This window comes from Nipponia nippon, unplaced genomic scaffold (assembly GCF_047370975.1).
Source record: "Nipponia nippon isolate SJK-2023a ecotype South Korea unplaced genomic scaffold, ASM4737097v1 scaffold_2, whole genome shotgun sequence".
NCBI lineage: Eukaryota > Metazoa > Chordata > Aves > Pelecaniformes > Threskiornithidae > Nipponia > Nipponia nippon.
The window spans coordinates 109,562,617-109,578,357 of record NW_028262336.1 but is presented as its reverse complement, the minus strand read 5'-3'; the positions used below and the strand labels follow the sequence as shown (position 1 = coordinate 109,578,357).

Sequence of the window (15,741 nt, the reverse complement as noted above, 5' to 3'; positions counted from 1 at the left end):
CTTGATCACACAAGTGGATTTATTTAGCATTCAGTTCCAGAGAGGCCTAGAAAAGGGTGTTTAAGAGATGATATTCAAAGAGTAGACTTACATGGTCATTTTCAATGTTTTGCAGCAGTCTTGGGTCATCAAATTCACATGATTCACTGGTGGAAGGAGGTAGCTGGCTGCAGAGCAAGACAAGCATATTCAAACGTAACAGTGGCAACATTTCCAGTCTTACTACTACATCTATTTTATTGGGAAGCAAAGGAAAAACAAAATAAGATTCCACTATCCGTGAAAATATTCTGAAAAGATCATGTGAGCAATGCACTAAGTGCTGAAAGTGAGCAATAATTTCTTCAGAACACCAGTAAGAAACACAAAATGTTTATACTTGAAAGTGTGTTTGAGAAGATCCAAATGTCAACACACTTCCTAGGACAGATGTAGCAGAAGCAGCTTTTAAGGACACTTGAAATACACCAATTTCAAGGTGACTTGCTTTGAAGATAGGTCAAAGGTCAATATCCCTAAGCTCCTTCTCTAGTCAGTCAGTTCTGCTTCAAGTTGATCACTGGAGGATTTTAAGCTTGAGTACTCCAAATTAGTACCTGGAAGAGACTCTCCCATAGAACTGACTAGAAAAGAAGCACACACGGAGAGAAAAAGATGGCCATGAAGGAAACAGCAACATGTTGGAAGAGAGGCATCCACAAATCACATATCAGCTGAAGCAGAAACATACCATCATATTGTTGGTTGACAGCTGGCTGAACATGAGCCAGCAGCGTGCCCAGGTGGCCAAGAGGGCCAGTGGCATCCTGGCCTGTATCAAGAATAGTGTGGCCAGCAGGAGCAGGGAGGTGATAGTGCCCCTGTACTCGGCATTGCTGAGGCCGCACCTCGAGTACTGTGTTCAGTTTTGGGCCCCTCACTACAAGAAGGGCATTGAGGTGCTGGAGCGTGTCCAGAGGAGGGCAACGAAGTTGGTGAAGGGTCTGGAGCACAAGTCTTATGAGGAGCGGCTGAGGGAGCTGGGGTTGTTTAGCCTGGAGAAGAGGAGGCTGAGGAATGACCTTATTGCTCTCTACAACTACCTGAAAGGAGGCTGTAGCCAGGTGGGGGTCTATATCTATATTCTATTCTATATCATATCACCTTCCTAAAAGGTGATCATAAAAATGAGATGGACCTGTGCAGAAGCCTAACTTAGTTCATCAGAAAGTGGCTAACAGCATTCAGTGTCTACCTGTTTCTTGGGTAGGAACTTGCTTCTTACCTGTATTTGCCAAAGCCACATCAGCCTTCTCTGGCTCATCCCCCCTTCCTGTTAATCTGAATATCCTACAGCGACACCTACGTAACGCTTCTAGGTTTTCATTCCTTTCTGTAGAATGGGACAGACCCATCACCTCTATTTATTAAATCTCTGAATAAAGAAGAGTATTTCTCTTGACATGAGACACCTCCATATCAAGCTCTTTCCCAGTTTAATTGTTAAAACATAGCATTTTAATAAAGAAGTTCCTTTTCTTCTCCTTGTCAGGTTTGAAGTTAGTGATTGCAAAGAGTAACATTCAGTCTCTAGCTAGAGGTAAGGTTACTGTAAAGAAGGTTACACTTAGCTTGTAACTTGGTTGTCTGCAATTATAAATAAGTATTGCATTAGCATGCATCCAAGCCACCCCAGCCACTGCCTACCCCTCACTCCTTTACCCACCATCTCTCTACACAGCGAAGATTCATCACCACCCACCAGCTCTGCATTAGGCTCCTGCTGGAGGAGCCTTTTACTGAAACACATTGCTCCCTTGGGATTCTTCCAGTCCCAAACTGGAAAGCAGTCTTTATATAGATCATCCCCACTCTGCTATACAGACAGACCACAAACATTTTAGAATATATTTATTTACCTGAAGTCTTCTGATGAACGTTCTCTTTCCAGCTCGGGAAAATGACTGAGGGGTAGAAAAAGGAAAAAAGAACATTTATTCCACTTTGCAAACCAAAAAATAGGTAGAAGGTAAAGGTCAATGAGTCATCACACATACAAACATACACTGGAACCACGGGCTCAGCTGTCCATACATTTGAACCAAGTTTTCTGCCTTTTGAGGTATCCAACTTAGCTACCACAAAACTCAAAGGTTAACTTGCACTGAGATCTTAGAACTACCCATTTAAAACTAAGCAAAGACAAAGATTTATTATTAAAGACTCAAAAGGCCAAGTGCTATGAAATGCTGGCATGACTCAAAGGGATCCTTTTGACAGAAACAGAACAAAACCAGTTAAGTGGGTATCCCTCCTGAGCAAGGAATATTTAACTCTCCAATTACAGCTACATAGTTGTAATGAAATCCTGGTTCATCTGAAGTCACAGAAACACGACTGACAATTGCTACCCTTGGGCTGCATCTTCTTCCCTCTGGAAAGGCCAGAGGTTATTTGCACTTCTGGTTTAGTTTAAATCATGATCAGGTAAGTTAGGAAGCAAGTAATTATTTCTCTTTACTTCATGTAAAGTACTCCCCACCCGGGTTTGCATTTCATAATTTGTGTTGCAGGACATTAAAATGAAAGCTATTCACTGAGACCACAAAATATACTAAAATACAAATTGAAAAACAAAATGTTCCATCCTGTTCTGATATAGAAGTAGGTACCATTAATAAGCACATATTAAGCTACAGAGTTTCTAAAAAAGTCATACCTACCCATATGTCACTCCAGCAATACTACATTTCTTAAAGTTCATGATATTGCATGTTAGAGTACCTGTTTTATCCGAAAACAGGTATTTTACCTGGAAGGAAGAAAAAAAGTCTAATTTTCAACTTGCAAAGTAACAAAACTCAAATGGAAAACAGATTAAGTATCAGGAAAATTCTGGGAGACACATGGCTCAAATGTCACAGTATTGGGCAATGAAGACTTATTACAGCTTGGTTTGTCTTGCCAAAGCTACAGGAAAATAATCGAGAAAGTTATTTAATGGCATTATTTCTTCTTTATCTCTAAATGCAGCAAGGCCCAAACAGTAGGTATCAACTGCCAAGGCTCCAGTGTGGTCAACACAGATGTACTTGCTTGTGCTACCTGAACATTCACCAAATCTTTCAACTGTACTAACGGCAAACAGCAAGACTGGAAATTAAAACAAGGACTCTTAAGACTGGTGAAGAATCACTAGAATTTAACACACTGAAGAAATTCAGTGTTCCAAAGATAACGAGGAATTTGCTTGGGTTCCCCCCCACCCCCCAAACAGTACTGTGCAAGGAATATCCTAGAGTAAGTCTAAATGGTATTCCACAGGCAAACATAAACTGTTTTTTCTGGTATCCAGTCATGAGCAGTCCTGAAGCGCAAGATTCACACCCACACTCCGCACTGCCCAAGCTAATAATCCCCTAACGGAAACCAGTGATTTTCAGCTAGAACTTGGAGACACCACCAACACAGCAACATGACTTCTTGGAGCATTACCAGATTCAAGATTCCCACCTTCGGTAGACCACAACAAACCAAATTAATTGCAAGCTAAATTCCACACTGTTTTACCTCTGTGCAGGGTAAGATTTCAAACCAGCAACAGGTAAGAAGGCATGATACTCACACAGGAGTTAGCCAATTTAAACACTAGCATATTTTGCTAGAGTTGCAAAAAGCTTTTCCTCAATATTTGCAATTCAGTTACAAGGCAATGCACTGCACTACTAGTTAGGGGATCCTTTAGCTGTGCACTACTCTGCTTCTGAGTACAGCATTGACTTACAACTTGCACAAGCTCCATTTCCAAAGTGGGTACCCAAACATCGGACAAACTTCAAGTCATTAATAGTTATAGCATAGAACAAAATTTTAAAATGCACCTGTGAACAACTCAATTAATGAATCAAAAAATTGTCTAGTTATATGGAATCACTAGTAAGCAATTTCTGAAAAACAGACAGGCCAACAATATATATTATGTCATATAATACAGCTTACTTCAGACAAAAACACTACCATAATTTGGAGGTTGATAACTTCACATCAAAGCAATCTAAATACAAATCAAATTTTAACAATCCTAAGGAAAAGGCCAATCAGATTAAGCAGGAAGAATATTGACTACCACCCTGCTGAGCAGCACACAATAATTATATATTTTACATATATAAGCATTGTCTCCAACACTAAATTCACATGAATTATGAAGTTCATGTGGTTCAGTTACACACCTATGACTTTGGTGGTCAAGGAAAAACAGCTAGAATTTCTCATTGGTACTACAACATTCCAAGGGCAAAGTTGTATTTTCCAGTAACCTTATTTTGGGAAGCCCTTCCATTCTGAAAAATCTCATCTGCAGAATTTGTAACAAATCTCTTACAAGTACAAGTTAATATACAGTTATCTTTATCTGAAAGGAAACTGGAAATGCTTGAAGGAGCACAACCTAAATTAGGAGTAGAACTGCATTTTTTTGACTTGCATTTCCTGTAAGGTGGTCAGAAACACAAAGAACTACGAACACAGGCTGAGGCTGTTGGCCTGCTCTTCAGCCAAACTTAGTCCTGTACATTCTGTTCTGGTATAGACAGTCACAACCACAGAGCACCTCTTGAACACCCTTGAGGAAAAAAGTCAGTTTAGAGTGAACATATGAAATAAAGATTCAATTCCCAGGCTTAAAACTGCCTATATGACCTCAAATTTAATCCTGTGATATCTCATTATTTTACTTGTAAGACTTGGACTAATGAAAGTAAATATGTCCATTCACCTGAACCACAGAGCAACAGAATAAAGCAGGTTTGTACAGCATGCTCTCATACCTTCTGTCTTCCCAGAACATACCACAAACATGACACTTAAGAAAATGTCTTACCTGCCCAAGTTCCTCATTAAGGTTTGAGGTTCTGGCCATTGCAGGTGTATCTGTTTCAGGGTAATACATATCTATGTCCTGAAATGAGAGCAAAATTAGACCTATGCTATGAAAATTAAACATTGAAGTCTCCAGCCTTGTTTTAGTCAGCTCCAACTTGGCTTGATTGACCTAACTCCATTGGTGGAGGTTCTGATGGCTTGAGAGACAAACAGCATCCCAGGCTGAACAGGGGTGCCTCCTTCCCAAAGTATACCTCCATACTACATGTACATGAGAAAAGCCAGATTCAATTATCATTTTCTTCACTGCATCTCAAGCTTAAGATTTTAGTACAGTAGGAAGAAGTTTAACAGGCATTAGCCATGCTAATCCTAGGTCTTCAGTTGCAACAATGCAATTTACTCTAGCCACATCCACAACTGAAGAGATAATTTAAGTGACTGAAATCAACTCCTATTAGTAAATTTAATTGGGAGGGTAAACAAAACAGCTGCTATATGAACCAAAGCAATTTCTCAGATAAGCTAGTCAAGCATCTCCAATACATTATAAGCAGCTCAGAGAACAGACACATTAGACCTTATTTACTTGTATTTTAGAGGAACCACTAAAACTTTACTGGAAGTCCAAGGAGTAACTCATACCAAGACAAGGTTATTCGTCTTGGTTTTGTTCAGCTTAAGAGACATCACTATGGTATTTTTGGTCCACAGAAGAGAAACACTTTGAAGTCAAAGCTTGCCTGAACAAAAGGATCACTGTTTTGTTGCATGAGGCACCACCAACTCATCTCCTTACAGAAATACAATGATCCATACCAGAGGTGACCTTAAGGCCAGCCTCAGGATTTAAAAAAAACTCACCCCCCACCCCCATCCCTAAAGAAGTCTAGTCTTTCCCTCTGCTGTGGTTGAGTGAAGCTGTAAGGTACTGGAAAGTTTAAGAGATATTTACTGAACATGAGTCAGCTGAGATATCTCCTTCAACCAAAAGAGCTGAGCCTTCCTTCTCATCCTGAAAGCCTAAAATATACAAGAGCGATCATTTGCACACAGGAATCTTCCTACAACTAAAACTTAATTTCCTGTGGAACACAGAACTAATATAGAATAAATCCTCTGAACTTCTTGCCTTTCTCAGAAGTTGCATCAGAAAAGTCAACAAAAATCTGGTAATGATTTCAGGGTGTGTTGGGTTTTTTTTTAATGTCACTTTCCAAAACTGACATTAATACATTTATTCTTGTTACTTACCCAATTTATAAAAAGAGCCTGAGTAAACTTGACAACTTCCAATGTCACCAGAAGACTGATTGGAATAAGGTTGTTGTACAAGATAATAAATGTCAGCAGATTGTATCCAAAGTTGATAGACAGCATTTCTGTGGACCAAAAGACATAAGACATCAACAGACAGAAGGCAGAAGTCTGAGTGGTACATTACAGGGGCAGCCATCTTTCTGCAGTTGGCCTGATCAGATTTAGTAGTGCTAAAATAATCAGCAAGCGTGTTGAGGCCTAGTATAAGGGCCTTAATATTGATTTCAATAGTCCATATATAAAACACCCACAGAACACATGCCTGGATACACAGAATATTATGCCAGGTGAAGAAGGGCAAGATTGGTGAGGCTATGTATTAGAGAACAGAACACTTTCTGAATAAATTTTGCTAAACAGATGGTAAGAAGTATGGTATTCCACACTATAGCCCAAATTTAGAGATTTATCTGATGTGTCAACTGCCCCAATTAAGAGCCACCAATATCAATAGTAACATCACTGAGACAAGTAGGCACTTTCTGAAAGGTGAAGTTGAGTTAGAAAACAAAAAATAAAGACCAAAATTTCTTCTAAAATCTGCCAGCATTACCAGAATTGAGAAGTTACTCACACTAAAGAAATCTAAGAGAACAAGTTGACTGTTAAACAGACACCTAGTAAATGAACTAAGGCATCCTGCTTAGGCAGAAGAGCTGTTATTAATGGTGACAACATTGGGCAAGTTGCCCAAATAAATCTGCCAGCACAACTGGTCCTAAAGGGAAGGGGAAGCATTTGCAGACAGCAGGCAGGAGTGGACAAGGCTCAGCAGAGACACAGGATGAAGGCTCCTGTTCACGGTGCCACCCACAGCCTCTCTTTACATCCAGAGTCTCCACATTCGTCGTCTTCACTTTCCTTGAAGCTTAGGGAGACACTTCAGTCAACATGGAGAGCACCCAGCACAATGGGATCACAGCCGACAACTAAGGGGTTTTCAGTGTTACAAATAAGTTAGTAAGAAGGCAGGGGAGCAAACTAGGAGGAGACAGAAGGCAGAGAAAGTTGCTGAAGCCTAATGAAGATCAGAGCAAGACTTGAAGTCTGGACCCAGGTACCTTCAAGTGTGAGCACACATGAATTCCATATCTTTGATCAGTTTACAGAAAGAGTAGAAGCACACTTGATATTGGAAAAGTTTTTTTCCAATATGATCTTCATGGAAATTAGATATTTAACAAAAATTTAACATCTACCTGCCTAGCCTGGAAAAGTGTCCTTCCCATGTGTGGCAGTTACAGAAGTGACAGAAGTTGTGCATTCAATTTACAAAAAAGCATCTACACAGACTACTGTTGTACCTGTTTTATATTAGCGCAAGTTCAAGAGTTTGTTCCATTCATCTTTTCCAATATTACCTCCATCATTGGAAGGCACAAATTTAAACTGCCTCATTAAAAAGCAAAGGGGAGGGTAGGGAAGAAACTTTGAAAGTTGTTGATACTGCTACTAGAAGACATTACAACTACCTAAAACCAGAGTCAAATATGAGGCACTTGCACGCTCTTCCCATGTGAATTTTTTTCATTACTATCACAATTGCAGTTCTTAAACTGCAGAAGACACCCTTTACCATCTGTTTTGCAATCACCAGCAGAAAGACCATTTGCAGTTTGTGAGAATTGTTTTCAGATCTGCATCTCAAGATGTTCATAACACATTTTATAGCTAGCTAATATAACCCCCTCAAGTCAGAAGTCCACTGGAGAGCAATTTATTTCATCCTTAAGCATTTGCATAAGGCCCATCTTTATCTGAACTAATAAATTCAAGGAGTATGAATGAAATCAAATCAAACCCCTTAATAAGCATGCTAAGAGATCAGTTCTCATTACAAAATAATAGTCAGAAGCCAAAACAACTCTGAAACGTTATCCAATAAATACAAAATCATAACATTTAGCATTTAACAGTTCTCTACAACGAGAGCAAATCAGCACTTCTGACTCAAAAAACAGCTAGAGAAATCCTTTGCTTCTGTACATAAGCATAAAGTTGAAGTCAGGATCATGAGACTGATATCTGCTATCCTGCAGTCAGGTACAGACACGATACATAAGGCAGCAGTAGATGACCTGCTCTAAAAACAAATTTGTGCATGGCATCTCCAGAGCTGGAAGAACTTGAACACCAAACATCCAGTAATAACTCTTGCCCCTCTTCCGTTTCCTCCCTGCTCCCTGGGTGGTAGCCCAGTGATATTTACCTAACCTTCAGAAGGTTTTATTAACAGAAGCTTCACCAGCAAGTTCACTTCTGCCAGCCCATTCTCAAAAAAAAAAAAAAAAACTCGGGCCATCAAAAGTTAGCAACAGACTGTTTCTTATATTTCTTTGTTTCTTATTTTATGCATTCATTTAACGAAGCTAAAAGCCTGGCCGGCCCTACAGCCTGATACATCCCTAGCATACTGGCTGCATACTCACTGTTGGAGCCAAGGTACCAGACGACTTCACCATGTGTTCTGTTCCATAATAAGGCACCTACAGAACTCACAAGGGCCATCACCAGGAGAATACAGAACAAAACCAGGATCTGCATGTTGGTCACTTTCTCCACATTTGATCTCTTCAGAGGTGCTTTGGTTGAATTCTGAACAGCAGCAGAAAAGGAAAAACAAAAGTCTGGCAATGGCTTATACAAGAAGGAACTGCAGAGGAAAACTCAGTCTTTATTTTTAGAGCCCATTATAAAACTCCCTACTTCAACTCTGTTTAGCTCAATACTGTATGCAAAACTGAAGAAGGTAGTAATAGAAGCCAATACTCCTAATGACTCCAAAACTGACAAGAGATTTGAGTAAGAGAACCATTCAGTTCTAAAAGACCTAGTATGCTCATCTCCTGTCTGTCCGCCCCACTGACAGTCAACAGACACGTGCAACCCATACATGTTGCTGGTCTCTCCAGGCACTCCCTGCCATTAAGGCAATATAGAAACTGTAGTCTTAATTATCTCCAAGTGCTAAAATTGTAGGTGGTCACTACCATCTCCTCAGCTGTTAAACCTCAGTTTTAAATGTTGTCCAGGTAGCAGATAAATTAAGATGAAATAGTTAGTTTTGCTTACTTATTGAAGTGTTTTGAGGCAAATACCTCAATAAGTGTTTACACATGTGCACACACAACCTCAAGGACAACAGTATCCTTGTATTCCTCAAAGACTCCAGGTCTTAAACAGCTACAATAAGTCAAATCATTTCATAAACTCAAGTCCAAAAGACAAATAAAATACAGGAAAGAAGATACAGCTTCTATCAGGACATGCTCTAGATTTCCTTAAAATCTTTACCTGCATGAGTTTTGTATCATGGCCTGTATACACAACAATACCCAAGACCCATTGGGTGTTTCTCAGTTGTGCACCTCTGAGCAAGATCTGGTCTGGACCAACAGACACAGGACTGCAAAACAAAAAGTATGCATATCTTTCAATTCTTGGTAACACTTTAGGAAATTAATTCTCCTTTCAGCCTTACTCCCCTCTCCTCAAAAAAAACCCACCAACAACAAACCAACCACAAAAGGAGGAAAGTAATATGATGAACTTAATTGTCCACATAGCTCAAGAGAGCACCGAAACCTGTGTAAGTCTAATCCCTGCTAAAGCACAGTAGGGCAAAGGTGATACAAAGGAGCTGTTCTAGTTACTCAACACTTGAGAACTTGTGATAGCCATAAGCTTACTCTGCACTTTACCTTGGCTAATATGTTCTCTCACATCAAGGACAGAGAAGCATCACACTTGCAAACAGACCATCCATTCCAAGCACACTATAACCTCACATATGCATTAAACATTTTGGGAAAACTGTATTACCCATGTGATTTTCAAGCGGGATGGAAGTGATGTTCTTCTATTCTTGCATCTGTCACTATTCAGCTGAGTTGCCCAAGGAATACAGCTTTTGTGCAGGAAAACAGGTACAGCAAGAAGAAACCTGTATGTGCCTACTGACCTTTCAAATTCTATGAATTCAAGTATAAAGCTAAGTTCTTTTCTTCCAAGAATTGCAACAGATCAAAGTCACACTGATAGAGACTCCAGATTCCAATACCATTTTTCTCCATAGATCTGAACTTGGTGCAGCCTTTGGCTCTAGCTGGAAGGCAGAGGTTTCCCATTTCCTCTTCATATCTCCTGTAACAAGAAGGCCCTAAAAACCCCAACCATTTCCCCCACTCTTCCTTCTCTTTAGATGTTACTTTTCATAAAAAAACCACTACTATTCCAAAGAAACCAACTCTCCCATAACAAGCAGTAGACTCCACAGGAAGACAGAACTATGTTACCTTATACTGGCAGATGCTCTGATTGACAACTGTTAATTATTACCCTCCTCTTCCCCAGCAAAAAGATGCATATGCTCACTGTTGCAGACTAAAAGCACACAGGAAGCATTTTTGTAACTGAATTTATGGCTTTATTGTCCAGTCAATACCTTTGACCATCTAAGCGCAAGTTTCCAGCGAAGTCATAAAGATGACGGTTGGGTCCTTCACACTCTATCCTTCCAGATACCTTCATCAATTCTTCTCTTGATTGGAGACTAGCAGTTTGAGACAATCCCTGCAGAGACCAATCCAAAGGAGATTCTTGTCAAAAAACTGTTATTAGAAGGCAACCTAGGAAAATTGTGCTTTCTTCCAACAACTAAGATATCAAATGTAATCAAATGTGTGGAGGTTTTCTGTCAAGTTTGTTGGTTGGTTTTTTCTTTTGGGTTTCCTTTGTTGTTGTTGTGGGTTGTTTTGTTTTTTTTTTAAATGGATATTCAATAACTCTTTCCTGCAAGGAAGATTCGTTATGTACACATATGATCCTGCTTACATAGGACTGATTTAAATCCCTCTACACAAGAGGGTTATAACACCTACATGTTCTCTGTGTAACCAAGAGGAAAGTCCCATCCACAAAGCACAAAGTTGCACACATGCAGGAGGAAGTAGGAGACAAGAAGTATAATAAACAGGACTGACTTCACTCTGCCAGTATAGCTCTGCTGATGTGTTACTGCTACTAAATATAATCACTCTTAAGTGTAGTCTCCCTTGGGTCACTTCAGCCATTTTGCTCTGGTCCTACTCAAGGTTAATTAACAACCCACCATGCAACTGTAACCTAATGTATTCCTACTCCATCTCAGAGTGCACGTACAACACTCCACTGCTTTTCATCCAACCACTTGGTTAAGAGTGATCTACTTAGTGTCTCTTTTGCCAGATTTTGACTGCAGCACTGCAAGCCAGAACAAGGCCTTAAAAGGCCCCCCCAGCTTATTTTTGTATTTTAAGCACGTGTCCTGAAGCAAATAAACAGGAACTCAAGATCTGATCTATTGGGCTGACCCAGAAGAGTAAATCACATCTCTACAAAGGTAGTAAACAAGCAGCAAGTCTACAGCTTTTTAAAAACAAATAAGCTATATTTCAAAATCCTAATCTAAATGCATTTTTTTATAATGAAAGAGGGCAAAGATTCTGAACTATTTCTAAATACCATAATCAACAGTATTTCTCCAACAAAACTAGAAATATCCAAGTAAGTTCTACTACTTACCACAAAGAGAGAACAAATTAACTTAAACATATAAAAGGTCCTTTTGAGCACTCTGCAAAGGCAGAAGCAACAGAGATTGGCACTTGTGACTGCAGAAACTGCAGCTCTTATCATAAGCAGAGTTGCTTTTTTCTTTCCTTTTTTTTTTTTTTAATACAGCACTTCAATTCCACTTACTGGACCTTCAGCAAAACACAGCCATGGTCTGCTTGATTCGCCTTTGTGGGCTAATAATACTTCCTCCAGATTAGTTCTTTGCACTTGCACATGAAGCATTATTGCTTGGGTTTGTATCTGTTGAAAAGAAGGCTACAGCCACCTGGAAGGAGATATGCCTAGATATGCTTTTTTTTTTTTTTTTTTAAAAAAAAGAGTACTTGTATTGTTGTCATGTAAGCTAGACTCCACTTTGTCGCTAGTATTAGATACCTAAATGAAAAAAAAAAGGTGAAATTTAGTTTGTTTTACCTGTCGTATTTTAAGATTTGTCTCCCCATCAAGATTAGCTGTCTCGATATAGCACATGGCTTGTGGTTCACTGTAAGGAGCATAAGATTTTCAATATTAAAACTCCGTTCTTTTTGTATACTACTTTTGCACTAAAATGGTCCACAATACAATTCTTCAATGCATTGCAGAAGACCAAAATCCATATTCATGGTATATGACCATGAAAGAGCCAGCTGGAAGTACACATTTTAGAGATGTCTTTGGATATGAACATACAACAAAATACAGAGAAAGACAAATCTAAATCAGAAGTTTAATAAGAATTAAATAAGTTATGATAAACTCAGATGCCTGAAGTGGACCATTTTACATTGCAATGCATAAAATTGCTTCAGATTGCAAGAGCTATAGATAAAATACTAGGTATTGAGCAGTATAAGAAAGAGGATGTGCTTGGATGAAGAGGGTAGTGCTCTCTGCTCTTGAGTTCCATCTGTGAACTGCACACACAAAAGGTCATGGCCACAAGATTACCTTAAAGTTGATGGACATCTGAAGTTACTGCTAGTCAGCATTTTCTTTTTTTTTGAGAATCAGAAAAAAGTACAATAAGATTGAAATGGAGGACTGTGATCTGCATCTTCCAGAGATACTTCTGCTACTGGGGACAAAAAATAAGTCTTCCTCACTTCTGCCACTAGAGACAAAAAAATTAATCTTCCTCACAGAACTGTGAATTTTCTATTAGTCAAGGTCTTATCTACACCTAACATGGAGGAGCTCTGCATAGGTAGCACCTGTGATAAGGAAGGGTACTTCTATCATTGATCTTTTCCTAACATGCCCCTTAAGATTGCAAACCTCTGGATGGCACCACCAAAACTGTTTTTCCCAACTGTCTTCTCAGGCTGCTAAGGAATATCAGTCTCCCATCTGGACCCAAACATGTGCTTCTTCAGCATGACATTTTTCATACTCTTGAGATGTTGCTATTTCTTTTCCAAAGTAACCAATTGCTTTAACAGCAAGTGTACTTAATCAGCAGAAAAGTCAGTAATAAAGGCTCCTTAGGACAAAAGTTGTTAACCAGACAGGTACATTTATAACATAGTAAGAAGCTAGATTTTTTCTCTCCAGAGAATTTTTCTTAAAAAAAGGGTTCAGAGTCTGTTCTTTGTCTCCTCCTATACAGGCAACCTGAATCCGAACCCAAGAAAGCCACAGATCAAGTCCAGCTCGATTCAATTTTACTTCTGTCACAAACACCTTATCTACCACAACTGAAGTGGTTAACTCAGGAGGGAGGCCTCTTGCAAGACAATGCCTCTCATTTCCACAGAAATGTGGAAGTGTTTCCGTACAAAGTTGTGTTTGGATTCAAATCTTTCCTTCACGTAAGTTTATTCTCTATGTAAAATTCATTTGATGTCACCTTTATCCTATGTGGGGGAAAGAGAGTCAAGATAAAAACAACTGTTTATTTCACCTCTGACAGTCAGCTCAGACACAGAGAATTAGCACATACAAGCAAGAGATCCCACCCTTCAGAGCATGCAAAGCCTTCTGGTGAACTGAGGACACTTAGTATTATCATTTAAGAGAATCATGGGTATAATACCAATGGTAAGGCAGAAGTGCCATAGAAATTGCTATTTACTTCAAGCAAAGCTCTCCCAAATCAACCTACTTTGGGTTAAATTCTCCAGTTATTATGTGATTATCAATGACAGCAGGTTAGTAGAATAAGAACAAAAAGCTGACCCATGCAAGTTAAGAAATAAATCATAAGGTTTTGCAGTATAATACTTCCCTATAATACAATATAGAGAAGTTCTCAAGTAGAACAAATATTCCTCAATGCTGAAACAGCAAGTTACTGATGTCAAAGTATAGCCTAACTGCATATTAAGGTTGACAACTGCTTACTTAAAATTTGGAGTTTGTTTTTAAAAAACATACAATATTGTATACCATGGAATGAAAATACCTCTATCCTTGATCATTTGACAGTTCAAAGAGACTGAGCTTCCCCATACAGCTTCCAAAAAAACCCAAACCTCCTAGGAATAGCACAGACAAGAAGGATGGAGCAGAAAGTGTAGTAGCTTAGAAAACAAGTTCCCTTAGAAGCTGGGTCATCTAGGAGAACTGTAACCTGGAGACCAGAGCAACCTGCAGTCACTGCTGAAAAGCATGCAGACAGAAGGAAATTATGGAGGAAAGTAAGGTGGCATAAGGTTTGACTATTAGAAAAAAGGCATGCTCAAGAACAGGAACTGCACCGTTGTCTCTTGTTTAAATCTCATCTGTCTAAGTGGACAGTGGTCTTGATTTGGCCTCAGGTTGTTCAACACAATATAGGACCTAGATGAGCGGCCAAGTACCACTCAAATGCTTTTAGGAACTAGCAACCAAGCTTTGTTTGCCAGTACATCGGTTATAAACAAGCTGTCCCACACTTTAAAGAAAAATGAGCAGTATTCAGCATTAACTGTTCCTACCATGCTAGGGCTGGGCTATATGCGCACTGTATCAAAGACAAGGAGTAAACAAATGAAGCCCAAAAGCTATTTTGCAGGCTAGTTATTAGATATCAGCTGCGCTAGCCTTTTAGAATTACTGTTTGAAAGAGAAATCTTTCCTGAGGGGCAGGAAAATATGCTGGAAACTCAGTGGAATTGGAAGAAAACTTAAGCTTCCTTAATTAAATGGAGGGATCCTCAGAAAGCTGTAGAGCAACTGACTGCATGAGGTTTGTGTAACAGACCTTCAGTCTTCCAACAAACTCAATGCTACACTTCGTGAATTACAAGTACATAATACTATGAAGTCTTAAAGAAGCCTTCTTTCTTAAGAACTTAATCTACAAAGATACATGTTTTATTGCCTAATAAAGCACTGTTCTGACACCGAACTTTAGATGTGGAGAAGAATTAGTGCCATCTGATGTCTGTTTTTAATAGCAAATACAGAGTTCAGAGTCCTCTGCACCTCAGTTCATCAGACACATCATTTCCACACCCATTCAGGATACCTGGAAGATATAATGATCATGTCTGCTGGAAGATGTTGCCCATTGGTGACCTTCACAATATCTCCTACTGCTACCTGTTGAGTCAGGGGCAGGAGTACAGTAGCATGGAAGAGAAAAACAAACAGTTCGCTTGTCTGGAATGTTAGTTTGTTATTTTCTTTCACCCAGTCAAAAGAACAGCATCATGCACAGAACAGCTAGAGACAGTGCTTCTGGAAGTCAGAGTACCTTTCACTGCAAGTTTAGAAGTATCAAAGCCTTCCCTTTTCTGAATGCAAAGTAAACAATTCTCTATAGAAAAAGCAAATATATTCAACTGGAAAGTATGAACTTCCATGGCATATATTTAGTAAAAATTGCTTTTTTCTATAATCCTGCCATTATCCAAATTTGACTTTTTTCTTTTATTTAACCTACAGAAAGATTTTTTCCTATTAAAAAGTTATCTTTAAACTTTACCTTCATCAAGTATCACGAGTTTCTCCTATTCCTTCTCCATATTACTAAACTAC

The 15,741-nt window shown here is 39.1% G+C and overlaps 1 protein-coding gene across 6 annotated transcripts in view; it reads right to left on the bottom strand.

The window, feature by feature from the left end:
- Positions 1-15,741, bottom strand: part of ATP8A2 (ATPase phospholipid transporting 8A2) — a 349,469-nt gene that overhangs the window by 271,846 nt on the left and 61,882 nt on the right. For all 6 annotated transcript variants that reach the window (XM_087757791.1, XM_087757793.1, XM_087757792.1 and 3 more), the window contains 10 exons: positions 15,230-15,303; positions 12,214-12,283; positions 10,628-10,755; positions 9,478-9,589; positions 8,613-8,778; positions 6,118-6,245; positions 4,862-4,939; positions 2,703-2,791; positions 1,899-1,943; positions 92-167 (listed from right to left, as the gene is read on the bottom strand). In XM_087757791.1, coding sequence (XP_087613917.1) covers positions 92-167; positions 1,899-1,943; positions 2,703-2,791; positions 4,862-4,939; positions 6,118-6,245; positions 8,613-8,778; positions 9,478-9,589; positions 10,628-10,755; positions 12,214-12,283; positions 15,230-15,303 — 966 coding nt within the window. The remainder of the gene's footprint in view (positions 1-91; positions 168-1,898; positions 1,944-2,702; positions 2,792-4,861; positions 4,940-6,117; positions 6,246-8,612; positions 8,779-9,477; positions 9,590-10,627; positions 10,756-12,213; positions 12,284-15,229; positions 15,304-15,741) is intronic.